At 47.6% G+C, this 25742-nt stretch overlaps 1 protein-coding gene across 1 annotated transcript in view; it reads right to left on the reverse strand.

Annotated features, from left to right (window-relative positions):
• Positions 1-6272: 6272 nt before the first annotated feature.
• Positions 6273-25742, reverse strand: part of gne (glucosamine (UDP-N-acetyl)-2-epimerase/N-acetylmannosamine kinase) — a 48844-nt gene continuing 29374 nt past the window's right edge. The window contains exons 11-12 of the mRNA XM_038792907.1: positions 24187-24303; positions 6273-9789 (exon numbers count right to left, since the gene is read on the reverse strand). Of these exons, the coding sequence (XP_038648835.1) occupies positions 9554-9789; positions 24187-24303 (353 nt within the window). The 3' untranslated portion in view covers positions 6273-9553. The remainder of the gene's footprint in view (positions 9790-24186; positions 24304-25742) is intronic.

Raw genomic sequence — 25742 nt, forward strand, 5'->3', positions numbered from 1 at the left:
GAATTTACAGTGCAGGAGGCCATTCGGCCCATCGAGTCTGTCCCGGCTCTTGGAAAGAGCACCCTACCCAAGGTCAACACCTCCACCCTATCCCAATAACCCCACCCAACACTAAGGGCAATTTTGGACACTAAGGGCAATTTATCATGGCCAATCCACCTAACCTGCACATCTTTGGACTGTGGGAGGAAACCGGAGCACCCGGAGGAAACCCACGCACACACGGGGAGAACGTGCAGACTCCGCACAGACAGTGACCCAAGCCGGAATCGAACCTGGGACCCTGGAGCTGTGAAGCGATTGTGCTGTCCACAATGCCACCCTGCTGGTAGTAGGGGGGGTTGTAGGGGCTGGAGGAGGTTACAGTGATAGGGAGGGTTGTAGCTGTTGGAGGAGGTTACAAAGATAGGGAGGGTTGTAGGGCCTGTAGCAGGTTACAGAGATAGGGAGGGTTGTAGGGGCTGGAGGAGGTTACAGTGATAGGGAGGGTAGTAGCTGCTGGAGGAGGTTACAGAGATAGGGAGGGTTGTAGGGGCTGGAGGAGGTTACAGTGATAGGGAGGGTTGTAGCTGCTGGAGGAGGTTACAAAGATAGGGAGGGTTGTAGGGGCTGGAGGAGGTTACAGTGATAGGGAGGGTTGTAGCTGCTGGAGGAGGTTACAAAGATAGGGAGGGTTGTAGGGCCTGTAGCAGGTTACAGAGATAGGGAGGGTTGTAGGTTACAGTGATAGGGAGGGTTGTAGCTGCTGGAGGAGGTTACAGAGATAGGGAGGGTTGTAGGGCCTGTAGCAGGTTACAGTGATATGGAGGGTTGTAGCTGCTGGAGGAGGTTACAGAGATAGGGAGGGGTGTAGGGGCTGGAGGAGGTTACAGTGATAGGGAGAGTTGTAGGGGCTGGAGGAGGATACAGGGATAGGTACAGTTGTAGGGGCTGGAGTAGTTTACAGAGATAGGGAGGGGTGTGGGGGCTGGAGGAGGTTACAGGGATAGGGAGGGTGTAGGGGCAGGAGGAGGTTACGGAGATAGGGAGGGTTGTAGCGGCTGTAGGAGGTTACAGAGATAGGGAGGGGGTGTAGGGGCTGGAGGAGGTTACACAGATAGGGAGGGTTGTAGGGGCTGGAGTAGGTTACAGGGATAGGGAGGGTGTAGGGGCTGGAGGAATTTACAGAGATAGGGAGGGGTGTAGGGGCTGGAGGCGGTTACAGAGGTAGGAAGGGTTGTAGCGGCTGGAGGAGCGTACATAGATAGGGAGGGTTGTAGGAGGTTACAGAGATAGGGAGGGTGTAGGGGCTGGAGGAGGTACAGAGATAGGGAGGGTTGTAGCGGCTGGAGGAGTGTACAGAGATAGGGAGGGGAATAGGAGGTTACAGAGATAGGGAGGGTTGTCAGGGCTGGTGGAGGTTACAGAGATAGGGAGGCTTGTAGGGAGCTGGAGAAGGTTACAGAGTTAAGGAGGGTTAGATCATAGAATTTACAGCGCAGAAGGACGCTATTCGGCCCATCGAGTCTGCACCAGCTCTTGGAAAGAGCACCCTACCCAAGGTCAACACCTCCACCCTATCCCCATAACCCAGTAACCCCACCCAACATTAAGGGCAATTTTGGACACTATGGGCAATTTATCATGGCCAAACACCCTAACCTGCACATCTTTGGACAGTGGGAGGAAACCGGAGCTCCCGGAGGAAACCCCGCAGACTCGGGGAGAACGTGCAGACTTCACACAGAAAGCGATCAAGCCGGGAATCGAACCTGGGACTAAGGAGCTGTGAAGCAATTGTGCTATCCACTATGCTACCGTGCTGCATATGCTGGTTGTCACGGCTGGAGGAGGTTGCAGGGATAGGGAGGGTTGTCGGGGCTGACGGAGTTCACAGTGATAGGGAGGGGTGTAGGGGCTGGAGGAGGTTACAGAGATAGGGAGGGGTGTAGGGGCTGGAGGAGGTTACAGAGATAGGGAGGGGTGTAGGGGCTGGAAGAGGTTAGAGAGATAGGGAGGGGGTGTAGGAGCTGATGGAGTTCACAGTGATAGGGAGGGTGTAGGGGCTGGAGGAGGTTACAGTGATAGGGAGGGTTGTCAGTGCTGGAGGAGTTCACAGTGATAGGGAGGGGTGTAGGGGCTGATGGAGTTCACAGTGATCGGGAGGAGTGTAGGGGCTGATGGAGTTCACAGAGATAGGGAGGGTGTAGGGGCTGGAGGAGGTTACAGAGATAGGGAGGGGTGTAGGGGCTGGAGGAGGTTACAGTGATAAGGAGGGTTGTCAGTGCTGGAGGAGGTCACAGTGATAGGGAGGGTTGTAGGGGCTGGAAGAGGTTACAGTGATAGGGAGGGTTGTAGATGCTGGAGGAGGTTACAGTGATAGGGAGGGTTGTAGGGCCTGTAGCAGGTTACAGAGATAGGTAGGGTTGTAGGGGTTGGAGGTTACAGTGATAGGGAGGGTTGTAGCTGCTGGAGGAGGTTACAGAGTTAGGGAGGGTTATAGGGCCTGTAGCAGGTTACAGAGATAGGGAGGGTTGTAGGGGTTGGAGGAGGGTACAGGGATAGATACGGTTGTAGGGGCTGGAGTAGTTTATAGAGATAGGGAGGGTTGTAGGGGCTGGAGGAGGTTACAGGGATAGGGAGGGCTGTAGGGGCTGGAGGAAGTTACAGAGATAGGGAGGGTTGTAGGGGCTGGAGGAGGTTACAGAGATAGGGAGGGGTGTAGGGGCTGGAGGAGGTTACAGAGATAGGGAGGGCTGTAGGGTCTGATGGAGTTCACAGTGATAGGGAGGGGTGTAGGGGCTGGAGGAGGTTACAATGATAGGGAGGGTTGTCAGTGCTGGAGGAGTTCACAGTGATAGGGAGGGGTGTAGGGGCTGGAGGAAGTTACAGAGATAGGGAGGGGTGTAGGGGCTGGAGGAGGGACAGAGATAGGGAGGGCTGTAGCGGCTGGAGGAGTGTAGAGATAGGGAGGGTTGTAGGAGGTTACAGAGATAGGGAGGGTTGTCAGGGCTGGAGGAGGTTACAGAGATAGGGAGGCTTGTATGGAGCTGGAGAAGGTTACAGAGTTAGGGAGGGTTAGATCATAGAATTTACAGTGCAGAAGGAGGCCATTCGGCCCATCGAGTCTGCACCGGCTCTTGGAACGAGCACCCTACCCAAGGTCAATACCTCCACCCTATCCCCATAACCCAGTAACCCCACCCAACACTAAGGGCAATTTTGGACACTAAGGGCAATTTAGCATGGCCAATCCACCTAACCGGCACATCTTTGGACTGTGGGAGGAAACCGGAGCACCCGGAGGAAACCCCGCAGACTCGGGGAGAACGTGCAGACTCCGCACAGAAAGCGATCAAGCCGGGAATCGAACCTGGGACTAAGGAGCTGTGAAGCAATTATGCTAATCACTATGCTACCGTGCTGCATATGCTGGTTGTCCCGGCTGGAGGAGGTTGCAGGGATAGGGAGGGTTGTCGGGGCTGGAGGAGGTTACAGAGATAGGGAGGGGTGTATGGGCTGGAGGAGGTTACAGAGATAGGGAGGGGTGTAGGGGCTGGAGGAGGTTACAGAGATAGGGAGGGGTGTAGGGGCTGGAGGAGGTTACAGAGATAGGGACGGGTGTGGGGGCTGGAGGAGGTTACAGAGATAGGGAGGGGTGTTGGGGCTGATGGAGTTCACAGTGATAGGGAGGGTGTAGGGGCTGATGGAGTTCACAGTGATAGGGAGGGGTGTAGGGGCTGGAGGAGGTGACAGAGATGGGGAGGGGTGTAGGGGCTGGAGGAGGTACAGAGATAGGGAGGGTTGTAGCGGCTGGAGGAGGGTACAGAGATAGGGAGGGTTGTCAGGGCTGGTGAAGGCTACAGAGATAGGGAGGGGTGTAGGGGCTGATGGAGTTCACAGTGATAGGAAGGGGTGTAGGGGCTGGAGGAGGTTACAATGATAGGGAGGGTTGTCAGTGCTGGAGGAGTTCACAGTGATAGGGAGGGGTGTAGGGGCTGATGGAGTTCACAGTGATAGGGAGGGGTGTAGGAGCTGATGGAGTTCACAGTGATAGGGAGGGGTGCAGGGGCTGGAGGAGGTTACAGTGATTGGGAGGGTGTAGGAGCTGGAGGAGGTTACAGTGATAGGGAGGGTTGTCAGTGCTGGAGGAGGTTACAGTGATAGGGAGGGGTGTAAGGGCTGACGGAGTTCACAGTGATATGGAGGGGTGTAGGGGCTGGAGGAGGTTACAGAGATGGGGAGGGGTGTAGGGGCTGATGGAGTTCACAGTGATAAGGAGGGTTGTAGGGGCTGGAGGGGGTTACAGTGATAGGGAGGGTTGTCAGTGCTGGAGGAGTTCACAGAGATAGGGAGGGTTGTAGGGACTGGAGGATGTTGCAGAGATAGGGAGTGGTGTAGGGACTGGAGGATGTTGCAGAGATGGGGAGGGGTGTAGGGGCTGATGGAGTTCACAGTGATAGGGACGGGTGTCGGGGCTGGAGGAGGTTACAGTGATAGGGAGGGTTGTCAGTGCTGGAGGAGTTCACAGAGATAGGGAGGGTTGTAGGGACTGGAGGATGTTAGAGATAGGGAAAGGTGTAGGGGCTGCAGGAGGTTACAGAGATAGGGAGGGTGTAGGGGCTGATGGAGTTCACAGTGATAGGGAGGGTTGTAGGGGCTGGAGGAGGTTACAGAGATCGGGAGTGGTGTAGGGGCTGGAGGAGGTTACAGAGATGGGGAGGGTTGGAGGAGGTTTCAGAGATAGAGAAGGTTGTAGAGGCTGGTACTCCGGTTTCCTCCCACAGTCCAAAAATGTGCAGGTTAAGCGGATTGGCTATGCTAAATTGACCTTAGTGTCCAAAAGGATAGTAGAGGTTACTGGGATGATGTCGGGGTCTGGGCGTAGGTTGGATGCTCTTTCCAAGGGTTGGTGCAGACTCAGTGGGTTGAATGGCGTCCTTCTGCACTGTGGAGATTCTATGAAACACAGCTAACACTAGTGTCGAACCATGATGGAGAAAGGGTATTTCAAAGTTAGTTATTTTAAAAATGCAAACTGGCCTAAATAGACAAATCCCCAGGCCCGGATGAATTGTGCCCCAGGCTGTTGTGGAAGGCGAGGCAGGAGATTGCAGGGGCCACAGGTGAAGTCCCAGAGGACTGGAGAATAGCTAATGTTGTTCCGCTTTTCAAGAAGGGTGATCGCTATAAACCAGGGAATTAAGCAACCGGTGAGTCTTGCGTCAGTGTTGGGGAAAATACTGGTGGAATTTCAGGAGGGAATTAATCCCCACTTGGAGAGGCCTGGGTTGATCAGCCTGGCTTTGTCAGAGGGAGGTCATGCCTAATAAATTTTCCAGAATTATTTGTTAGTGACCGATTGTGTGGATGAAGTGTAGTTGAGTAGTTGATATGGATTTTAGCAGCCCCTTTGACAAGGTCCCATATGGGGGACTGATTGAGAAGGTTGAAGCACTAGGAATACAGGAAACCTGGCGAGATGGATCCAAAACTGGCTTAGTAAAGGACAGAAAGGGTGGAGGTATAAAGCTGTTTGAGTAACTGGAGGCTGGTGTAAGGTGGCAGGGCAGGTGAACAGGGTTGTTAAGAATGCATACGGGACACGTGCTTTTATCAGTCGTGGCATAGATTATAAGAGCAGGGAGGTTATGTTGGAGCTGTAGAGGACTGTGGTTCGGCCACAGCTGGAGTAATGGGTGCAGTTCTGGTCACTGCACTATAGGAAGGATGTGATTGCACTGGACGGGGTGCAGAGGAGATTCACCAGGATGTTGCCCAGGATGGAGCATCTGAGCTACAAGGAGAGACTGGATAGGCCGGGATTGTTTTCTTTCAAGCAGAGAAGGCTGAGGGGGGATATGACTGAGGTGCAAAAGATCATGAGGGGTTTGGACAGGGTAAGCAGGAAGAAGATGTTCCTCTTGGTTGAGGGATCAATCACAAGGGGGCCTAGTTTTAGAGTGAGGGGCAGGAGATTCTGAGGGGATTTGAGAAAATATTATTTCCCTCCGAGGTTGGGGAGAATCTGGAAGACACGGCCTGGGAAGGTGGTGGAGGCTGGAAACCTCACAACCTAAACAAAGCACTTGGCCAAACACTGGAAACACATCATCTTCAAGGATATGGGACAAGTGCTGGTAAATTGAATTAGCGCGAGATTAGGGGTAGTTATTGTTGGTGCAGACTCGATGGACTGAAGGGCCTTTTCCACACTGTACGACTATGACTCTATGAAAACAGCAAATTAAAATCAAACTCAAATGGGATCTGCAGAATGAGGGAACAGAAAACAGAATTCAAATGTTTTTCTTTTATTTCAAATGATGTCTTTTGTTTGGCAATATAAAGTATGGCATTGCGATAAAAACTTTGTAAAGTTCCATCTACATTATTTAAACATTTAGAGAGCAGAAAATCTTTGTGGTGCTCTGACTCTTTGGACATCTCCATCACTGTATCCAGCAGAGTGCAGAACTCTTACACTGGAAGCCAAATGGGCAGCACGGTAGCACAGTGGTTAGCACTGCTGCTTCACAGCTCCACTGTCCCAGATTCGATTCCCGGCTTGGGTTACTGTCTGTTCGGAGTCTGCACGTTTTCCCCGTGTCTGCGTGGATTTCTTCCGGGTGCTCCGGTTTCCTCCCACAAGTCCCAAAAGACGTGCTGTTAGGTGAATTGGACATTCTGAATTCTCCGTGTGTACCCAAACAGGCACCGGAGTGTGGCGACTAGGGGCTTTTCACCTCAATTAGCTCAAATCCAACAACCAGACGTGACATTTCACTTTGACTTTCTTTTAAAAAAAAATACATTTAGAATATCCAATTTTTTTTCCCCCCAATTAAGGGCCAATCCACTGAGCCTGCACATGGCCAATTTAGCATGGCCAATCCACCAAGCCTGCACATGGCCAATCCACCAAGCCTGCACATGGCCAATTTAGCATGGCCAATCCACCTAGCCTGCACATCTTTTGGGTTGAGGGGGAGGGGTCATTGACTAACACGTTAAGATTCTGTTTCTGTGGCACACTGAACTATTTTTAAAAAAATTAATCAACAGTTCAATGGATACAATAATAACGTTGATTCATACACTTTTACACAAGGATTTTAATCGATGGGTTTTTAATACCAAAATTAAAATTTCCAAAAAATACCCGTTAAATTTTCTTCATTAAACCAGATTAAGAGGACAGGAAATATACAGTTTGATTAGTGATGCTCAGGGAAATATAGCTCCCTCCTTATCACACGTAAAGATCACCACAGCTTGTCATTTGCTAACACAGTGATTTTGCTATTTCTATACAATTATTAGATAATAAATCAGTTACAATCAGTACCTTCTTTCCTGAATTTGGTGGAAGTGAAAAACAGGCAAGTTCAAGACAGACATATAAAAAGAAAGATTTGACTAAACTTTACTGCAAATAAAAGTTGGAAACATTAATTCTGCTGATAATGAAGCAAAATGTTCCTTTCCTTTTCTACACTGTGGCTTCGTCTTATTTTCTTGTGATCAGTACATCAATGTTTGCCCATATTACCTTGGAATCAATAAATCTACTGCCCTCTCCTTAAATCCCAGAAACTAACACATCCACAACCTTGATCTGCCGGCGTTACAATCAGTTCACCCACTATTACTATACCCAAATAATCAAAAAGGACACGCTCCTTCCTCAGCAACTCCGATAAACAGCACAGAAAGTTTTGTTAATTAACTCGACTATAGCACTCACCATCAATGCATTATATTTATAAAATAAGGCAATAATGGTAGAGAAGGGAGGAGCTGCATTGTCTGCAATCATGTTTAACTATCTGTCACTGATTTAGTTTAAATGTTTATCTCCATGATTGACACAAATTACAAAAATATAATTCAAAGTGACAAATTGAAGAAAAAAAACCGAAAAGCTGATTGCGACTCTGTCAATGTGAATCTACTGCTAGAGGGTCTAATACACGGTTAATGTTAAACAGTTAAGGACCAGTGATTCTCAAAGAAATAAACCAATTCCACAACAAGATATTAAAATACTGCAATCTGGTTACTTGAATTTCTGAAAAAGATGATTCAAGATAATTAATATCACTAGATTTAAAGTGAAACATCATTTTGCATGGAAAAATCGTCCATGTTTCAACATAACTAGACTGATACAGCAAGTAACACATTACCGAGAATTTAGTTGAAATACATTCTACATCACACAAGATATAAACAGAATATCCACGGATAAATGGCTAGTACATAATTTATATCATACAATTCATTCCCAATCTCTGCACACCCCATTTATCGAGTGCTCCTCAGGAGTTGTATCAGAGAATGGCTTACCATTCTGTATTTGAGAATATCTTTTATTGGATTTGTAAAGTTTCACGTGACATTTTATTCATGGCACCTGCAAATTCTATCTTTACCTTTATTCCCTTCATCAAAACAATATAATCAACATCTAGTTAGTGTCTACTGCACAGAAACAGACCACATTGTCCGAGTGGTCTAATCTGGTGTTTATCTTCTGCGTGAGCCCCCCTCACACCCACTCTTCACTTCACTGTAGAAACAAACCCTAACTTACCACATACTACTACATTTCCCGCATGTCTCTCGCAGATAAATCCTATAGGAATATTTACCAAATGTGTAAGCAGCACACCTTGCAGACTTTCACATGTGCTGCAAATAATTTGTTTAAACAAGCTTTCCGTGGTGCCCTGTCTTAAGAGCAAAAATCACAAATATCCTTTTGATAAATTGAAGCGGGGGACCGGAAGGGTTTTATAGCTCCCCTCCTCGAGGACTTGATCAGGACATGAAGGATGTGAATTGGTAACAAGAGGCCAAATGATTTTCACCAGGCGGAGGTGGCAATTTCATTCCCCCGTGTACGGGGCAGATTTTATGTATGGTTCAGAGTTGTGCATTAAAAGGTGATTTTGCAGCTCATTGATGCTGTAGTAAGACAGCTGATGTGGGATTATGACTGAAATCCCAATCTCCCTTTGAAAGGGTTTTGTGTCTGCATACCCCAAAAGGTTTCTGGAACTTGGATGTGAATCTAGATCAAAGCTGCATCTGCAGGATTGCTTCACCTCGATGGGGAAGAGGTCGATGAACGGATTGTGCAGCGCAGTGTGTTACAGGGCAGCAGCATTCAGTTTGAATTTCTATTAGCCATCCGAACTAACAGTACCGATTACACCTTGGTCACAAAGTCCAAAATCTCACATATGTGACTCCATGACTGTAAAACTGGTATGAATTAGCTTCAGCCAAAGGTCACTCTGGAATTTCACAGAAATACTCTCCTTCCCTAATCCTTCACAGACTTTCCAAATGCGAGGCATTCTTGGAAACAATGGTGTCGGCAATGGAACATAAAGGTAACTAACACATTCCGAGGGCAGTTACACTTCACCTTTCCCCTTTTCAGGGTAGTACTCTATCAACATGGAAGACTGAAAAAATAAATAAGAATGGCTGAGAATAAATTATTAACTAATTTTTAACCTGCAACTGGAAACGAGGACAATTCTAGGGACAATCTCTCATTGGTCTAATAGGTTCTGCGCGTTGCATAATCTAAAACCATACTGGCTGCTCCGAGAAGCGCAGGCTCAGAAAGAGCAGAGACAGCAATCTCCACTGCCTGTGTGGATGTCAGTGCTCGCTGGCCAATCACCTCCTTCACAATACCCTCATAGTGAGCAGCCAGAACTCCAGACAGGATAACAAGAGATGGGTTCATCGTGTGCAGAATGTTAGTAATGCCGACTCCAAGAGCACATCCAGCTGTGAAAAATAACAACATTGTGTTTGAGTGACATGAAATGAAAGTATGAAGCAAGCACATACATATCAGGACAGCTTAGTCACAATTTATTTTACAGAACTAGCACAGATTCGATGGGCTGAATGGCTTCCTCTGTTCTGCATTATTCTATAAAGAAACTTCCGGTTGATGTTATAACTGGACGGGAAGATCCCAGAACAAACCGTGGCTCAAAAGACGAACTTTTACTGTTTTTAATCAAACGTGACGGACAGAGTCACATGGCCGTCAATTAACTTCAACAAAAAAAAATTACACAAGAAAAACTGGATTCTAATACAATACTCCTCCCTAAAGTTACCCTCCGGTTTTAAGATTAACATGGATGACAGTACATTTGAAGCTACAATCGTCTCTGACACACAAAGTCCCTCTTTATAACACAGATTGGCTGTGGTCAAACACACTCCACTCTGAACCCAAATTAGTGTCTGTGGATTTCCTCCTCAGAGACCCCCTGAATAACTGTCATATGCGAATTTCCAAACTTTGCTCCCAAAACATGCTTCAAAACCTCTCTTGGAACCGTGCTTTCCACTAGCAGTTTGCAATCTTCAATAGAATCCCATTGAATTCCTACAGTGCAGAAGGGGGCCATTCGGCAAACCAATTTTGGATCAACCATTCGAAAGACCATCCTATCCAAACACAAACCCCGTAACCCCAACTAACCTTCGGACACAAAGGGGCAATTTAGCATGGCCAATCCACCTAACCTGAACATCTTTGGATTGTGGGAAGAAACCGGAGCATCAGGAGGAAACCCACTCAGACACAGAGAATATGCAAACACCACAGTCACCGGAAGCTGGAATTGAACCCGGTTCCCTGGTGCTGTGAGGCAGCAGTACTAACCATTTCACTCCACATTTTCAAAAGGAGCCTTTTGAACAGAGCTTCCATTCCACTTCTACCAGTTAGTTTACTGAAGGTTTTACACCAACCCCATTTAGGATTTACTTGTGTGCCCTGACTGCTTTTACACACACATTCCGATATCCAGCCACCGGATGCTCCACAATTATTTCAATTAATGTCTCACAGACTGTTGTAAGATATCACAAACCTTAGAACCACTTCAGATATCTTTCTGATGTCTCACCAGCCAGCTCCTATAATAATCTTTATTGTCACAAGTAGGCTTGCATTAACACTGCAATGAAGTTACTGTGAAAAGCCCCTAGTCGCCACACTCCGGGGGCACACTGCTTGGGTACACAGAGGGAGAATTCAGAATGTCCAATTCATCTAACAGCACGTCTTTCGGGACTTGTGGGAGGAAACCCTCGCAGACAGGGGGAGAACGTGAAGACTCCGCACAGTGACCCAAGCCGGCAATCCAACCTGGGACCCTGGCACTGTGATGCACAGTGCTAATCACTTTTCTAGAATTGAAATGAACAGTACACTGTTCTGTTCTCAGTTCTTCTTTGCTCCTTTAACTCCAGATTCCCCTCAGTTTGTCTAGTTTCCTTAAGTAGCCGGGCAGCACGATGGCTCAGTTCGTTAGCCCTGCTGCCTCACGGCACTGAGGTCCCAGGTTCAATCCCGGCTCTGGGTCACTGTCAGTGTGGAGTTTGTACATTCTCCCCGTGTGTGCGTGGGTTTCGCCCCCACAACCCAAAGATGTGCAGGGTAGGTGGATTGGTGACACTAAATTGCCCCTTAATTGGATAAAATAAATGAATTGGGTAAAATTTTAAAAAAAAAGAAAAAAAAAGTAACTTCTTTACATTTCTGGCACTGGTTTTCTTAACCATTACTCCATTGTATGGCGTTTCTTCTAACAAAGCTGAGAGAGATGTTCCCTCTCTAGCTGCCTGCCACCAACTGCTGTATCTTCCAGCTAAAATTAAACAAAGGGAAGCTATATTCCTTACAAAGGCCTCTAGTTGCTAAGCAACTGTATTTATTCTTCACCTCATATTTCTCTATCACAATAGAAGCACAGTTGGAACTTAATCAACTCTCACACACACACACACACCATTGTTCAGCATGAATGAATCTAATTATAGGTCCCTATCAGGCACGGAAACAGTAAATTAAACCCACCTAAAACAATACTTGATTTCTATTATTTACCAATATAAATATAAATCTCTTAAAACTACTTTTAGTTACTAACAGAACTGTCAAAGGAAGGATGTGACTGGGAGCTTATGTCCGGTGGTGTTCCGCAGGGATCGGAGTTGGATCTTTTAGTTTGTAGTTAACTTCGCAGATGACACAAAATTTGGTGGTGTGGTGAATAGTGAGGAGGAAAGCTTCAGATTACAGAGGAAATAGACGGGCTGGTTGGATAGACAGAACAGTGGCAAATGGAATTTAACCTGAAAAGTGTGTGTAGTGCATTTTGGGAGGACATGCACAATGAACGGTAGGATCCTAGGAGTACATGAGGATCAGAGGGAATTGGGTGTGTATGTCTCTAGATCCCTGAAGACAGGAGAGATGGATAAGGCGCCATATGGAATACTGTATTCGATGTGGCATCGTGGCATAGAGAAGAGCAGGGAGGTTGTGATGTATAAAATGCTGGTTAGGCCACAGTTAGAATACTGTGTGCAGTTCTGGTCGCTACACTATAGGAAGGATGTGACTGCACTGGAGGGGGTGCAGAGGAGATTCACCAGGATGTTGCCTGGGCTGGAACGTTTCAGCTACGAAGAGAGGCTGGTTAGGCTGGGGTTGTTTTACCTTGACCAGAGAGGGGGAAACCGATTGAGGAATATAAAATTGTGAGGCACATAGATAGGGTGGATAGGAAGGAATTTGTCCCCTTAGCGAAGGGGTCAATAACCAGGGGCCATAGATTTAAGGTAAGGAGCAGGAGGTTTGGAGGGAATGTGAGGATGGGCGGTGGGAATCTGGAACTCGCTGCCTGAAAGGGTGGTGGAGGCAGGAAACCTCACAACATTTAAGAAGCATTTAGATTAGCATCTGAAATGCCAAAGCAGAAAAGGCAACAGACCAAGTGCTATAAAATAGAAATAGAGTTAATGGGTGCTTGATGGCTGGTGTGGACACGGGCCGAAGGGCCTCCTTCCATGCTATAAAACTCAACAGTACGTAAACTGTACACATACATTTTAAAGGTAAAATTATAGGTGGAGTGGAGCTGACCAGTGAATGCAAGGTATTGCATTTTGCTGTGTGGGGCTCACAGGGCATTAGCGCACTGGGATCGTGGAGCGGGCAGGGATCGTGGAGCGGGCAGGGATCGTGGAGCGGGCAGGGATCGTGGAGCGCAACGGGATCGTGGAGCGGGCAGGGATCGTGGAGCGGGCAGGGATCGTGGAGCGGGCAGGGATCGTGGAGCGGGCAGGGATCGTGGAGCGGGCAGGGATCATGGAGCGGGCAGGGATCGTGGAGCGCACCGGGGTCATGGAGCGGGCAGGGGTGAGGCAGGCGGGTGATAGCACACTGGGATTATGGAGTGGGTGGGGCGATAGCGCACTGGGATTAGAGTGGGCGGGGAGATAGTGCACTGGGATTATGGAGTGGGTGGGGAGATAGCGCACTGGGATTATGGAGTGGGTGGGGTGTTAGCGCACTGGGATTATGGAGTGGGCGGGGTGATAGCGCCCTGGGATTAGAGTGGGCGGGGTCTAAACACTGGGATTATGGGGTGGGCGGGGCAACAGCGACTGGGATTATGGAGTGGGTGGGCCTTAGCGCACTGGGATTATGGAGTGGGCGGGGTGTAGTGCAATGGGATAATGGAGTGGGCGGGGCGATAGCGCACTGGGATTTTGGAGTGGGCGTGGTTTTATTGACTGGGATTATGGAGTGGGTGGGGTGTTAGCGCACTGGGATTATGGAGTGGGCGGGGCGTTAGTGCACTGGGATTATGGAGTGGGTGGGGTGTTAGCGCACTGGGATTATGGAGTGGGCGGGGTGTTAGCGCACTGGGATTATGGAGTGGGCGGGAGTGATCACACTGGGATTATGGAGTGGGTGGGGTGTTAGCGCACTGGGATTATGGAGTGGGCGGGGTGTTAGCGCACTGGGATTATGGAGTGGGCGGGAGTGATCACACTGGGATTATGGAGTGGGTGGGGTGTTAGCGCACTGGGATTATGGAGTGGGCGGGGTGTTAGCGCACTGGGATTATGGAGTGGGTGGGGTTTAGCACACTGGGATTATGGAGTGGGCGGGGTGTTAGCACACTGGGATTATGGAGTGGGCGGGGTGTTAGTGCACTAGGATTATGGAGTGGGCGGGGCATTAGCACACTGGGATTATGGAGTGGGTGGGGCGATAGCGCACTGGGATTATGGAGTGGGCGGGGCATTAGCACACTGGGATTATGGAGTGGGCGGGAGTGAGCGCACTGGGATTATGGAGTGGGTGGGGAGATAGCGCACTGGGATTATGGAGTGGGCGGGGCATTAGCACACTGGGATTATGGAGTGGGCGGGGTGTTAGCGCACTGGGATTATGGAGTGGGTGGGAGTGAGCGCACTGGGATTATGGAGTGGGCGGGGTGATAGCACACTGGGATTATGGAGTGGGCGGGGTGTTAGCGCACTGGGATTATGGAGTGGGTGGGAGTGAGCGCACTGGGATTATGGAGTGGGCGGGGTGATAGCACACTGGGATTATGGAGTGGGCGGGGCGTTAGTGCACTGGGATTATGGAGTGGGTGGGGTTTAGCACACTGGGATTATGGAGTGGGTGGGAGTGAGCCCACTGGGATTATGGAGTGGGTGGGGTGTTAGCGCACTGGGATTATGGAGTGGGTGGGGCATTAGCGCACTGGGATTATGGAGTGGGCGGGGCATTAGCACACTGGGATTATGGAGTGGGCGGGAGTGAGCGCACTGGGATTATGGAGTGGGTGGGGAGATAGCGCACTGGGATTATGGAGTGGGTGGGGCGATAGCACACTGGGATTATGGAGTGGGTGGGGAGATAGCGCACTGGGATTATGGAGTGGGTGGGGCGATAGCACACTGGGATTATGGAGTGGGTGGGGAGATAGCGCCCTGTGATTATGGAGTGGGTGGGGAGATAGCGCACTGGGATTATGGAGTGGGTGGGGCGATAGCACACTGGGATTATGGAGTGGGTGGGGCGATAGCACACTGGGATTATGGAGTGGGTGGGGCGATAGCACACTGGGATTATGGAGTGGGCGGGGCATTAGCGCACTGGGATTATGGAGTGGGCGGGGCGTTAGCGCACTGGGATTATGGAGTGGGTGGGGAGATAGCGCACTGGGATTATGGAGTGGGTGGGGTTTAGCGCACTGGGATTACGGAGTGGGCGGGGTATTAGCGCACTGGGATTATGGAGTGGGTGGGGTTTAGCGCACTGGGATTATGGAGTGGGCGGGAGTGAGCGCACTGGGATTATGGAGTGGGCGGGAGTGAGCGCACTGTGATTATGGAGTGGGTGGGGAGATAGCGCACTGGGATTATGGAGTGGGTGGGAGTGAGCGCACTGGGATTATGGAGTGGGCAGGGAGATAGTGCACTGGGATTATGGAGTGGGCGGGACGTTAGCGCACTGGGATTATGGAGTGGGCGGGACGTTATCGCACTGGGATTATGGAGTGGGCGGGGCGATAGCGCACTGGGATTATGGAGTGGGCGGGAGTGAGCGCACTGGGATTATGGAGTGGGTGGGAACGAGCGCACTGCGATTATGGAGTGGGCGGGGAGTTAGTGCACTGGGATTATGGAGTGGGCGGGGCGATAGCGCACTGGGATTATGGAGTGGGCGGGGCGATAGCGCACTGGGATTATGGAGTGGGCGGGGTGATAGCGCACTGGGATTATGGAGTGGGCGGGGTGATAGCACACTGGGATTATGGAGTGGGCGGGGTGATAGCACACTGGGATTATGGAGTGGGCGGGGTGTTAGCGCACTGGGATTATGGAGTGGGCGGGGTGTTAGCGCACTGGGATTATGGAGTGGGCGGGGTGTTAGCGCACTGGGATTATGGAGTGGGCGGGGTGTTAGCGCACTGGGATTATGGAGTGGGCGGGGAGATAGCGCACTGGGATTATGGAGTGGGCGGGGAGATAGCGCACTGGGATTATGGAGTGGGCGGGAGATAGCGCACTGGGATTATGGAGTGGGCGGGAGTGAGCGCACTGGGATTATGGAGTGGGCGGGAGTGAGCGCACTGGGATTATGGAGCGGGTGGTGTGACCCGACCTAATATCTCCTCAGAAGCTCGTTCATATTTTACCAATACACAAATTTGGAGCAGGATCTGTCGACCGTGATAGTCAACACGGTTTTATGAAGTGTACATCGTGCCTCACAAACATTATTGAGTTCTTTGAGGGTAGACGAGGGTAAAGCAGTTGATGTGGTGTATATGGATTTCAGTAAAGCGTTTGATAAGGTTCCCCACGGTAGGCTATTGCAGAAAATAGAGAGGCCTGGGATTCAGGGTGATTTAGCAGTTTGGATCAGAAATTGGCTAGCTGGAAGAAGACAGAGGTGGTTGATGGGAAATGTTCAGCCTGGAGTTCAGTTACTTGTGGTGTACCACAAGGATCTGTTTTGGGGCCACTGCTGTTTGTTAATTTTGTAAATGACCTGGAGGAGGGTGTAGAAGGATGGGTGAGTAAATTTGCAGATGACACTAAAGTTGGTGGAGTTTTGGACAGTGCGGAAGGATGTTGCAGGTTACAGAGGGACATAGATAAGTTGCAGAGCTGGGTTGAGGGGTGGAAAATGGAGTTTAATGCAGAAAAGTGTGAGGTGATTTATTTTGGAAGGAGTAACAGGAAGACAGTGTACTGGGCTAATGGTAAGATTCTTGGTAGTGTGGATGAGCAGAGAGATTTCAGTGTCCATGTACATAGATCCCTGAAAGTTGCCACCCAGGTTGATAGGGTTGTTAAGAAGGCATATGATGTGTTAGCTTTTATTGGTAGAGGGATTGAGTTTCGGAGCCATGAGGTCATGTTGCAGCTGTACAAAACTCTGGTGCGGCTGCATTTGGAGTATTGCGTGCAGTTCTGGTTGCCGCATTATAAGAAGGATATGGAAGCATTGGAAAGGGTGCAGAGGAGATTTACCAGGATGTTGCCTGGTATGGAGGGAAGATCTTATGAGGAATGGCTGAGGGACTTGAGGCTGTTTTCGTTAGAGAGAAGAAGGTTGGGAGGTGACTTAATTGAGGCATACAAGATGATCAGAGGATTAGATATGGTGGACAGTGAGAGCCTTTTTCCTCAGATGGTGATGTCCAGCACGAGAGGACATAGCTTTAAATTGATGGGAGATAGATATAGGACAGATGTCAGAGGTAGGTTCTTTACTCAGAGAGTAGTAAGGGCTTGGAATGCCCTGCCTGCAACAGTAGTGGACTCGCCAACATTAAGGGCATTTAAATGGTCATTGGATAAACATATGGATGATAAGGGAGTAGTGTAGATGGGCGTTAGAGTGGTTTTACAGGTCGCGTAAAATCGAGGGCAGAAGGGCCTGTACTGCGCTGTAATGTTCTATGACCACTTGGCCCCTCGAGCCTGTTCTGTCAGTGAAGAAGATGGTGACTGATCGGATTTTAACCTTCATTCCACATTCCTGCCTATTCCCAGTAACCTTTCACCCCTTGTTGTCAAGAATCCATCTTGTCTGCCTTAAAAAATTCAAAGATTCTGCTTCCATCACTTTTTGTGGAAGAGTTCCAGAGACTCATGGTCCACAGAGAACTCTCCTCCTCTCTGTGCTCAATGGGTGGTCCCCTACATATAAACAGGATCCCGTGTTCTAGATTCTCCCCAAGAGGAAAAATCCTCTCCACAGCGATCCTGTGAACATCCCTCAGGATTTGTTAAGTGTTATAAATAAACATTGTGGCTTCTGTGCATCACCAACATACACTTCAAACATCGACAGATGGTTTTACATGGTCATCGTCAATAATGGAAGTTGCATATTCAAATATAAATTAAAGGGGAAGATCAAACATTTCTATTTATAAGTGGGTAGTTAAATTAAACAAAACGGGGTAAGGATCGAGCTTAGGTCAAAACAGTAAATCAAGGGTTAGAGTCAAGGCAGGAGAACAAAATAGTAATGTAGGGAATGAGGGGTACAGAGTGGCAGGAAGGACATAAGAACTAGGAGCAGGAGTCGGCCATCTGGCCCCTCGAGCCTGCTCCGCCATTCAATGAGATCATGGCTGATCTTTTGTGGACTCAGCTCCACTTTCCGGCCCGAACACCATAACCCTTAACCCCTTTATTCTTCAAAAAACTATCTATCTTTACCTTAAAAACATTTAATGAAGGAGCCTCAACTGCTTCACTGGGCAAGGAATTCCATAGATTCACAACCCTTTGGGTGAAGAAGTTCCTCCCAAACTCAGTCCTAAATCTACTTCCCCTTATTTTGAGGCTATGTCCCCTAGTTCTGCTTTCACCCGCCAGTGGAAACAACCTGCCCGCATCTATCCTATCTATTCCCTCTATAATTTTAAATGTTTCTATAAGATCCCCCCTCATCCTTCTAAATTCCAACGAGTACAGTCCCAGTCAACTCAACCTCTCCTCATAATCCAACCCCTTCAGCTCTGGGATTAACCTAGTGAATCTCCTCTGCACACCCTCCAGTGCCAGTAGGTCCTTTCTCAAGTAAGGAGACCAAAACTGAACACAATACACAAGGTGTGGCCTCACTAACACCTTATACAATTGCAACATAACCTCCCTAGTCTTAAACTCCATCCCTCTAGCAATGAAGGACAAAATTCCATTTGCCTTCTTAATCACCTGTTGCACCTGTAAACCAACTTTCTGTGACTCATGCACTAGCACACCCAGGTCTCTCTGCACAGCGGCATGCTTTAATATTTTATCGCTTAAATAATAATCCCGTTTGCTGTTATTCCTACGAAAATGGATAACTTCACATTTGTCAACATTGTATTCCATCTGCCAGACCCTAGCTCATTCACTTAACTTATCCAAATCCCACTGCAGACTTCCAGTATCCTCTGCACTTTTCGCTTTACCACTCATCTTAGTGTCATCTGCAAACTTGGACACATTGCCCTTGGCCCCCAACTCCAAATCATCTATGTAAATTGTGAACAATTGTGGGCCCAACACTGATCCCTGAGGGACACCACTAGCTACTGATTGCCAACCAGAGAAACACCCATTAATCCCCACTCTTTGCTTTTTATTAATTAACCAATCCTCTATCCATGCTACTACTTTACCCTTAATGCCATGCATCTTTATCTTATGCAGCAACATTTTGTGTGGCACCTTGACAAAGGCTTTCTGGAAATCCAGATATACCACATCCATTGGCTCCCCGTTATCTACTGCACTGGTAATGTCCTCAAAAAATTCCACTAAATTAGTTAGGCACGACCTGCCCTTTATGAACCCATGCTGCGTCTGCCCAATGGGACAATTTCTATCCAGATGCCTCGCTATTTCTTCCTTGATAGATTCCAGCATCTTCCCTATTACCGAAGTTAAGCTCACTGGCCTTTAATTTCCTGCTCACTGTCTACCTCCTTTTTTAAACAGTGGTGTCACGTTTCCAATCCACCGGGACCACCCGAATTTTGGTAAATTATCACTAGTGCATCTGCAATTTCCCTAGCCATCTCTTTTAGCACTCTGGGATGCATTCCATCAGGGCCAGGAGACTTGTCTACCTTTAGCCCCATTAGCTTGCCCATCGCTACCTCCTTAGTGATAACAATCCTCTCAAGGTCCTCACCTGTCATAGCCTGATTTCTATCAGTCGCTGGCATGTTATTTGTGTCTTCCACTGTGAAGACCGACCCAAAAAACCTGTTCAGTTCCTCAGCCATTTCCTCATCTCCCATTATTAAAACTCTCTTCTCATCGTCTAAAGGACCAATATTTACCTTAGCCACTCTTTTTGTTTTATATACCGTATATACTCACGTAACATGCGACTTTTGAGCACCTAATTTGAAGCCTAAATTTCGGGGGTCGCATGATACACGAGGTACAAAAATCGCGGGTGTGAAATGCTGGCCAAGATAAGTCACATAGCATCCAGCTGGCTTTACTAGCGTCGTTCAGCCACTTGCCGTTTCCATTCATAAAAACATGAATGGAAACGTCAAGTGGCTGAACATCTTCCCATCAGAATGCTGTGGTCAAAATCTGAAGAGTAGTATTCTGATGGGAAGATGGGAAGAGTGGATTCTGCTGTGAAAGCTGTTCGCGATTCGAACAGCTGTCCAGCTGGCTTTACTAGCGTCGTTCAGCCACTTGCCGTTTCCATTCATAAAAACATGAATGGAAACGTCAAGTGGCTGAACATCTTCCCATCAGAATACTACTCTTCAGATTTTGACCACAGCATTCTGATGGGAAGATGTTCAGCCACTTGACGTTTCCATTCATGTTTTTATGAATGGAAACGGCAAGTGGCTGAACAACGCTAGTAAAGCCAGCTGGAAAGCTGTTCGAATCGCGAACAGCTTTCACAGCAGAATCAACTCTGCAGAAACTACACACAATGATACCATTTGGAAGTTTTCGTTTCCAAAATTAATTTCCAAAAAAGTCACTCGCATGATACATGAGGTATACCATAAAATCATGTTTTGGGGATGAAAATTTAGGGGTCGCGTGATATGCGAGATCGAAGGATACGCGAGTATACACGGTATTTGTTAGAACTTTTACGGTCTGTTTTTATATTCTGAGCAAGTTTACTCTCATACTCTATCTTACTCTTCATTATAGCTTTTTTAGTAGCTTTCTGTTGGCCCCTAAAGATTTCCCAGTCCTCTAGACTCTCACCAATCTTTGCCACTTTGTATGCTTTTTCCTTCAATTTGATACTCTCCCTTATTTCCTTAGATATCCACGGTCGATTTCCCCTCTTTCTACCGTCCTTCCTTTTGTTGGTATAAACCTTTGCTGAGCACTGTGAAAAATCGCTTGGAAGGTTCTCCACTGTTCCTCAACTGTTCCACCATAAAGTCTTTGCTCCCAGTCTACCTTAGCTAGTTCTTCTCTCATCCCATTGTAATCTCCTTTGTTTAAACACAAAACAGTAGTATTTGATTTTACTTTCTCATCCTCCATCTGTATTTTAAATTCCACCATATTGTGATCGCTCCTTCCGAGAGGATCCCTAACTATGAGATCATGAATCAATCCTGTCTCATTACACAGGACAAGATCTAGGACCGCTTGTTCCCTCGTAGGTTCCATTACATATTGTTCTAGGAAACTATCGCGGATACATTCTATAAACACCTCCTCAAGGTTGCCTTGACCGACCTGGTTAAACCAATCGACATGTAGATTAAAATCCCCCATGATAACTGCTGTACCATTTCTACATGCATCTGTTATTTCTTTGTTTATTGCTTGCCCCACCATAACGTTACTATTTGGTGGCCGATAGACTACTCCTATCAGTGACTTTTTTGCCTTACTATTCCTGATTTCCACCCAAATGGATTCAACCTTATCCTCCATAGCACCGATGTCATCCCTTACTATTGCCCGGACAGAGAGGAAAAACTAAGAATACACCAACAGCCAAGACTAGATGTTACAAAGATAACAAATAGACAAAACTAAAAGCTCTGTATCTGAATGTGCATAGCATTCATAACAAGATAAAGGAATTGATAGCACATTGAATTAATTGGATAACCATTAGGAGACGTGGGTGTAGGATGACAAGGATTAGGTCCTGAATATTGAGGGTTAAATGACACCCAAGAATAGGAAGCTGGGTAAAGGTGGAGGGGTAGCATTGTTAAGCAAAGATGGCATTGGTACAATCCTGGCTAAGCAACAAGCTGCATTCAACAGCATCAAGCCTATGCTGTACAAAAAAGGAATTGGCATTTGGATAATCCACTCTGCCCATCTTTGACTCTCTCTGGATGGAAAAGACTAATTCTTCAATGCACTAAACAAGGCAGACTCTTTCCTTGGGCATACCCGAACAGGCGCCGGAGTGTGGCGACTAGGGGATTTTCACAGTGACTTCATTGCAGTGTTAATGTAAACCTACTTGTGACATCAATAAAGATTATTATTATAGTTAGAGATAACCTTGTTTCAGGAGATCAGGATGTCAAATCAGTTTGAGTGTAGTTGAGGAATATTTGGGGAAAGAAGTCACCAGTGGGAGTGCTCTACAGGCTTCCTAACAGTAACCACGTTGTGGGACAAAGTATACAGAAAAAAACACTGGGTGCTGGTGGTAAACGAATGGCAAAAATAATGGGTGACTTTAGTCTACATTTTAACTGGAATAATCAGATTGGCAGTAGTAGGCTGAATGAGGAGTGCATAGAATGCTTTTGAAATAGTTTCTGAGAACAGCACTTTCTGGAACTGACCAAAGAACAGGTCATATTAAACTGAGTTTGCACAATGTGACAGGATTAGGGGCTGTTTAGCACAGGGCTAAATAGCTGGCTTTGAAAGCAGACCAAGGCAGGCCAGCAGCGCGGGTTCAATTCCCGTACCAGCCTCCCTGAACAGGCGCGGGAATGTGGCGACTAGGGGCTTTTCACAGTAACTTCATTTGAAGCCCACTTGTGACAATAAGCGATTTTTCATTTAATTAATTAAAGACCTCAGAGTGAAGACAAGCTTAGGTAGCAGTGACCACAACGTGATTGCATTTTATACCCAGTTTGAAGCAGCCACATGAGCAACATTTAAGGGGCATCGGGATGGATCCATGAATAGGGAGGAAATAGAGGGACATGGACTGAGTCAGGGCAGAAGGTTTTGTTAAGTTCAAGCATTATGGTCAGCACAGATTTGGAGGGCAGAAGGGCCTGTTCCTGGGCTGTACTTTTCTTTGATCTTTGAAAGGGAGAAGAGTGGCTTTGAGACTAACATTTTAAACTTAAATGAGAGGAACTATGTGAGCATGAAAGCGGAGTTACCTAACCGACCTGTGACACTCGGCGAGCAGAGAGATCAATAGAGAAGCAGTGGCAGAAACTAAGGAGATATTTCAGCATAGTCAGAAAAAGTATATTCCCACTATAAAGTGGCAAACATAACCCCTCTGTTCAAAGGACGCAAAAAACAGGAAACTATAGGCCAGTTAGCTTGATGCCTGTCATGGGGAAGATGTTAGAATCAATCATTAAGGAGGTTATAGCTGGACAGTTGGAGAAACACATGGTAATCGAGAAGAGTCAGCATGATTTGATGAAAGGGAAATGGTGTTTAAGCAATTTAATGGTGTCCTTTGAAGGAATAAGATACAGTGTGGTTAGTGGGCAGCCTTCCTGCTGTACTTGGATTCCCAGAAGGCATTTGATGAGGTGTCACATCAAACATTGAGAAAAATAAAAGCTGACGGTGCAGGGGATAATATATTAGCATAGTTAGAAAATTGGCTGGCTGGCAGAACAGGAGTATGCATAAATGGGCCTTTTTGCGATTAGCAGGATGTGACGAGTGGATCATAATGTGGGAAAGCGTGAAGTTGTTCACTTTAACAGGAAGAATAAAAAAGGAGAGTTTTACTTAAATGGAGACTTCATCAGGTGAGTCACCCCAGCTCAAAACCAGCATCTCCACATCATGACTTCCTGTCAGAACATTACTCCACACTGCAGCCTGCCCCACATTAGTTTATATCACCGCAGTGTGTACCGTGTATTATTAACGCCCCACTGTCCCACGTTACAATATATATCACCGTAGTGTATGCCGTGTATTATTAATGCCCCACACTGCAGCCTGACCCACATTAGAGTTTATATCACCGCAGTGTGTACCGTGTATTATTAACGCCCCACTGTCCCACGTTTCAGTAATATCACTGCAGTGTGTACCGTGTATTATTAACACCCCACTGTCCCACGTTACAATATATATCACCGTAGTGTATACCGTGTATTAACGCCCCACACTCCAGCCTGCCCCATATTAGTTTATATCACCACAGTGTACCGTGTATTATTAATGCCCCATACTGTCCCACGTTTCAGTAATATCACCGCAGTGTGTACCGTGTATTAGTAACGCCCCATACTGTCCCACGTTTCAGTAATATCACCGCAGTGTATACCGTGTATTATTAACGCCCCACACTGCAGCCTGCCCCATATTACAGTTTATATCACTGCAGTGTGTACCGTGTATTAGTAATGCCCCATACTGTCCCACGTTACAATATATATCACCGCAGTGTGTACCGTGTATTATTAATGCCCCATACCGTCCCACGTTTCAGTAATATCACTGCAGTGTGTACCGTGTATTATTAACGCCCCACACTGTCCCACGTTACAATATATATCACCGTAGTGTGTACCGTGTATTATTAACACCCCACACTGCAGCCTGCCCCATATTACAGTTTATATCACCGCAGTGTGTACTGTGTATTACCTGTTCGCAGCACATTTTGTGCTTCTGTGCTCCCTAGTTTGGCAGCTTGAATGAGGTGAACTGCACTGATTGTTTCTTCATTTTTCAGAGACATTCCCTCCACCATGAGCAAATCTTCTGAAAGAGGCAAACAGAAATATAAAGAGCTGTTAATAAGAAGCCACGTCAGGTCAAAGAGCTGCGATTGAATAGGCACTTCACGCAGTTAAATAAAAAATATTTATTGAAAAGTTTCCATTATAAACAATATACTATAAAATAATTAATTCAAGTTACAATGACAAAGAACATGACAATCAAAATCACAAATTAACTTAACTCCCCAGAACTAAACTAAACCCCTTAACACCTGACCGTAACTAACTCACACCTCTCCTCCACCCAGAGAAGACTCTGCTCTTCCTCACCCTGGTCAGGATCAGAGTAAGCCGAGCACAGGAGGATGTGGAGTTGACCGTGTGAAGGGCCTCGCTCCACACCACCTCATCCAGAATAGGACTCACCTCACCCTCCCATTTCCCCATCACCTTACCCTCCCATTTCCCATCACCTCACCCTCCCATTCCCATCACCTCACCCTCCCATTTCCCCACCACCTCACCCTCCCATTCCCATCACCTCACCCTCCCATTTCCCCATCAACTCACCCTCCCATTTCCCCACCACCTCATCCTCCCATTCCCATCACCTCACCCTCCCATTCCCATCACCTCACCCTCCCATTTCCCCACCACCTCACCCTCCCATTCCCATCACCTCACCCTCCCATTTCCCCATCACCTCATCCTCCCATTTCCCCATCACCTCATCCTCCCATTCCCATCACCTCATCCTCCCATTCCCATCACCTCATCCTGCCATTTCCCCACTACCTCATCCTCCCATTTCCCCATCACCTCATCCTGCCATTTCCCCACTACCTCATTCAACAGAGCCGACTCTGCTGATGGGATCTGGCTGTTTCTGCACAAATAACCCCCCGCACCAGACCCGGGCAAAGACAAAATTCTCTTCAACAGGGAGGAGGCTGGAGCTAAGGTGAAAAAAGGGAAAAGCATTGCATGGAAAATTGCAAATCTTAAAGTATCTAAACAGATTGGAACCAGGGAGTTGAAATTTCTCCAACAACTCCTTAAAGCTGACAAACCACTTCTCTTAACAGGTCCTCAAACGTCGCCAAGCCCCTCCCCTCCCCTCCCATGACCTAAACGCCGAGTCCAAACCCGCTGCCACAAAGAGGTGACTACCGCAGACGGCGGCCCCAAAGTTTATAATGCTGTCTGAAATCCTCCCAGATTCTCAGGGTGGACAACACTACCGGATTCAAGGAAAACCTTCCCGGAGAGAACAGCAACGATACGGTTACTAATGGACCAAAACTAGAACCTTAACAGGAAGTCGCCTCCATCTGCTCCCATATGGAACCCGGATCACTGAACCACCCCGGGTACCTTCTGAATATTAGCTGTCCAGTAGTAATAAATTGGGCAATGCCAAGTCCCCTGATTGCCCATCTCTCTGGGGAAACACCCCACAGATTCTTGGAGTCTTACCCG

The sequence above is a fragment of the Scyliorhinus canicula genome, chromosome 3 (assembly GCF_902713615.1).
Source record: "Scyliorhinus canicula chromosome 3, sScyCan1.1, whole genome shotgun sequence".
In the NCBI taxonomy this organism is placed as follows: domain Eukaryota; kingdom Metazoa; phylum Chordata; class Chondrichthyes; order Carcharhiniformes; family Scyliorhinidae; genus Scyliorhinus; species Scyliorhinus canicula.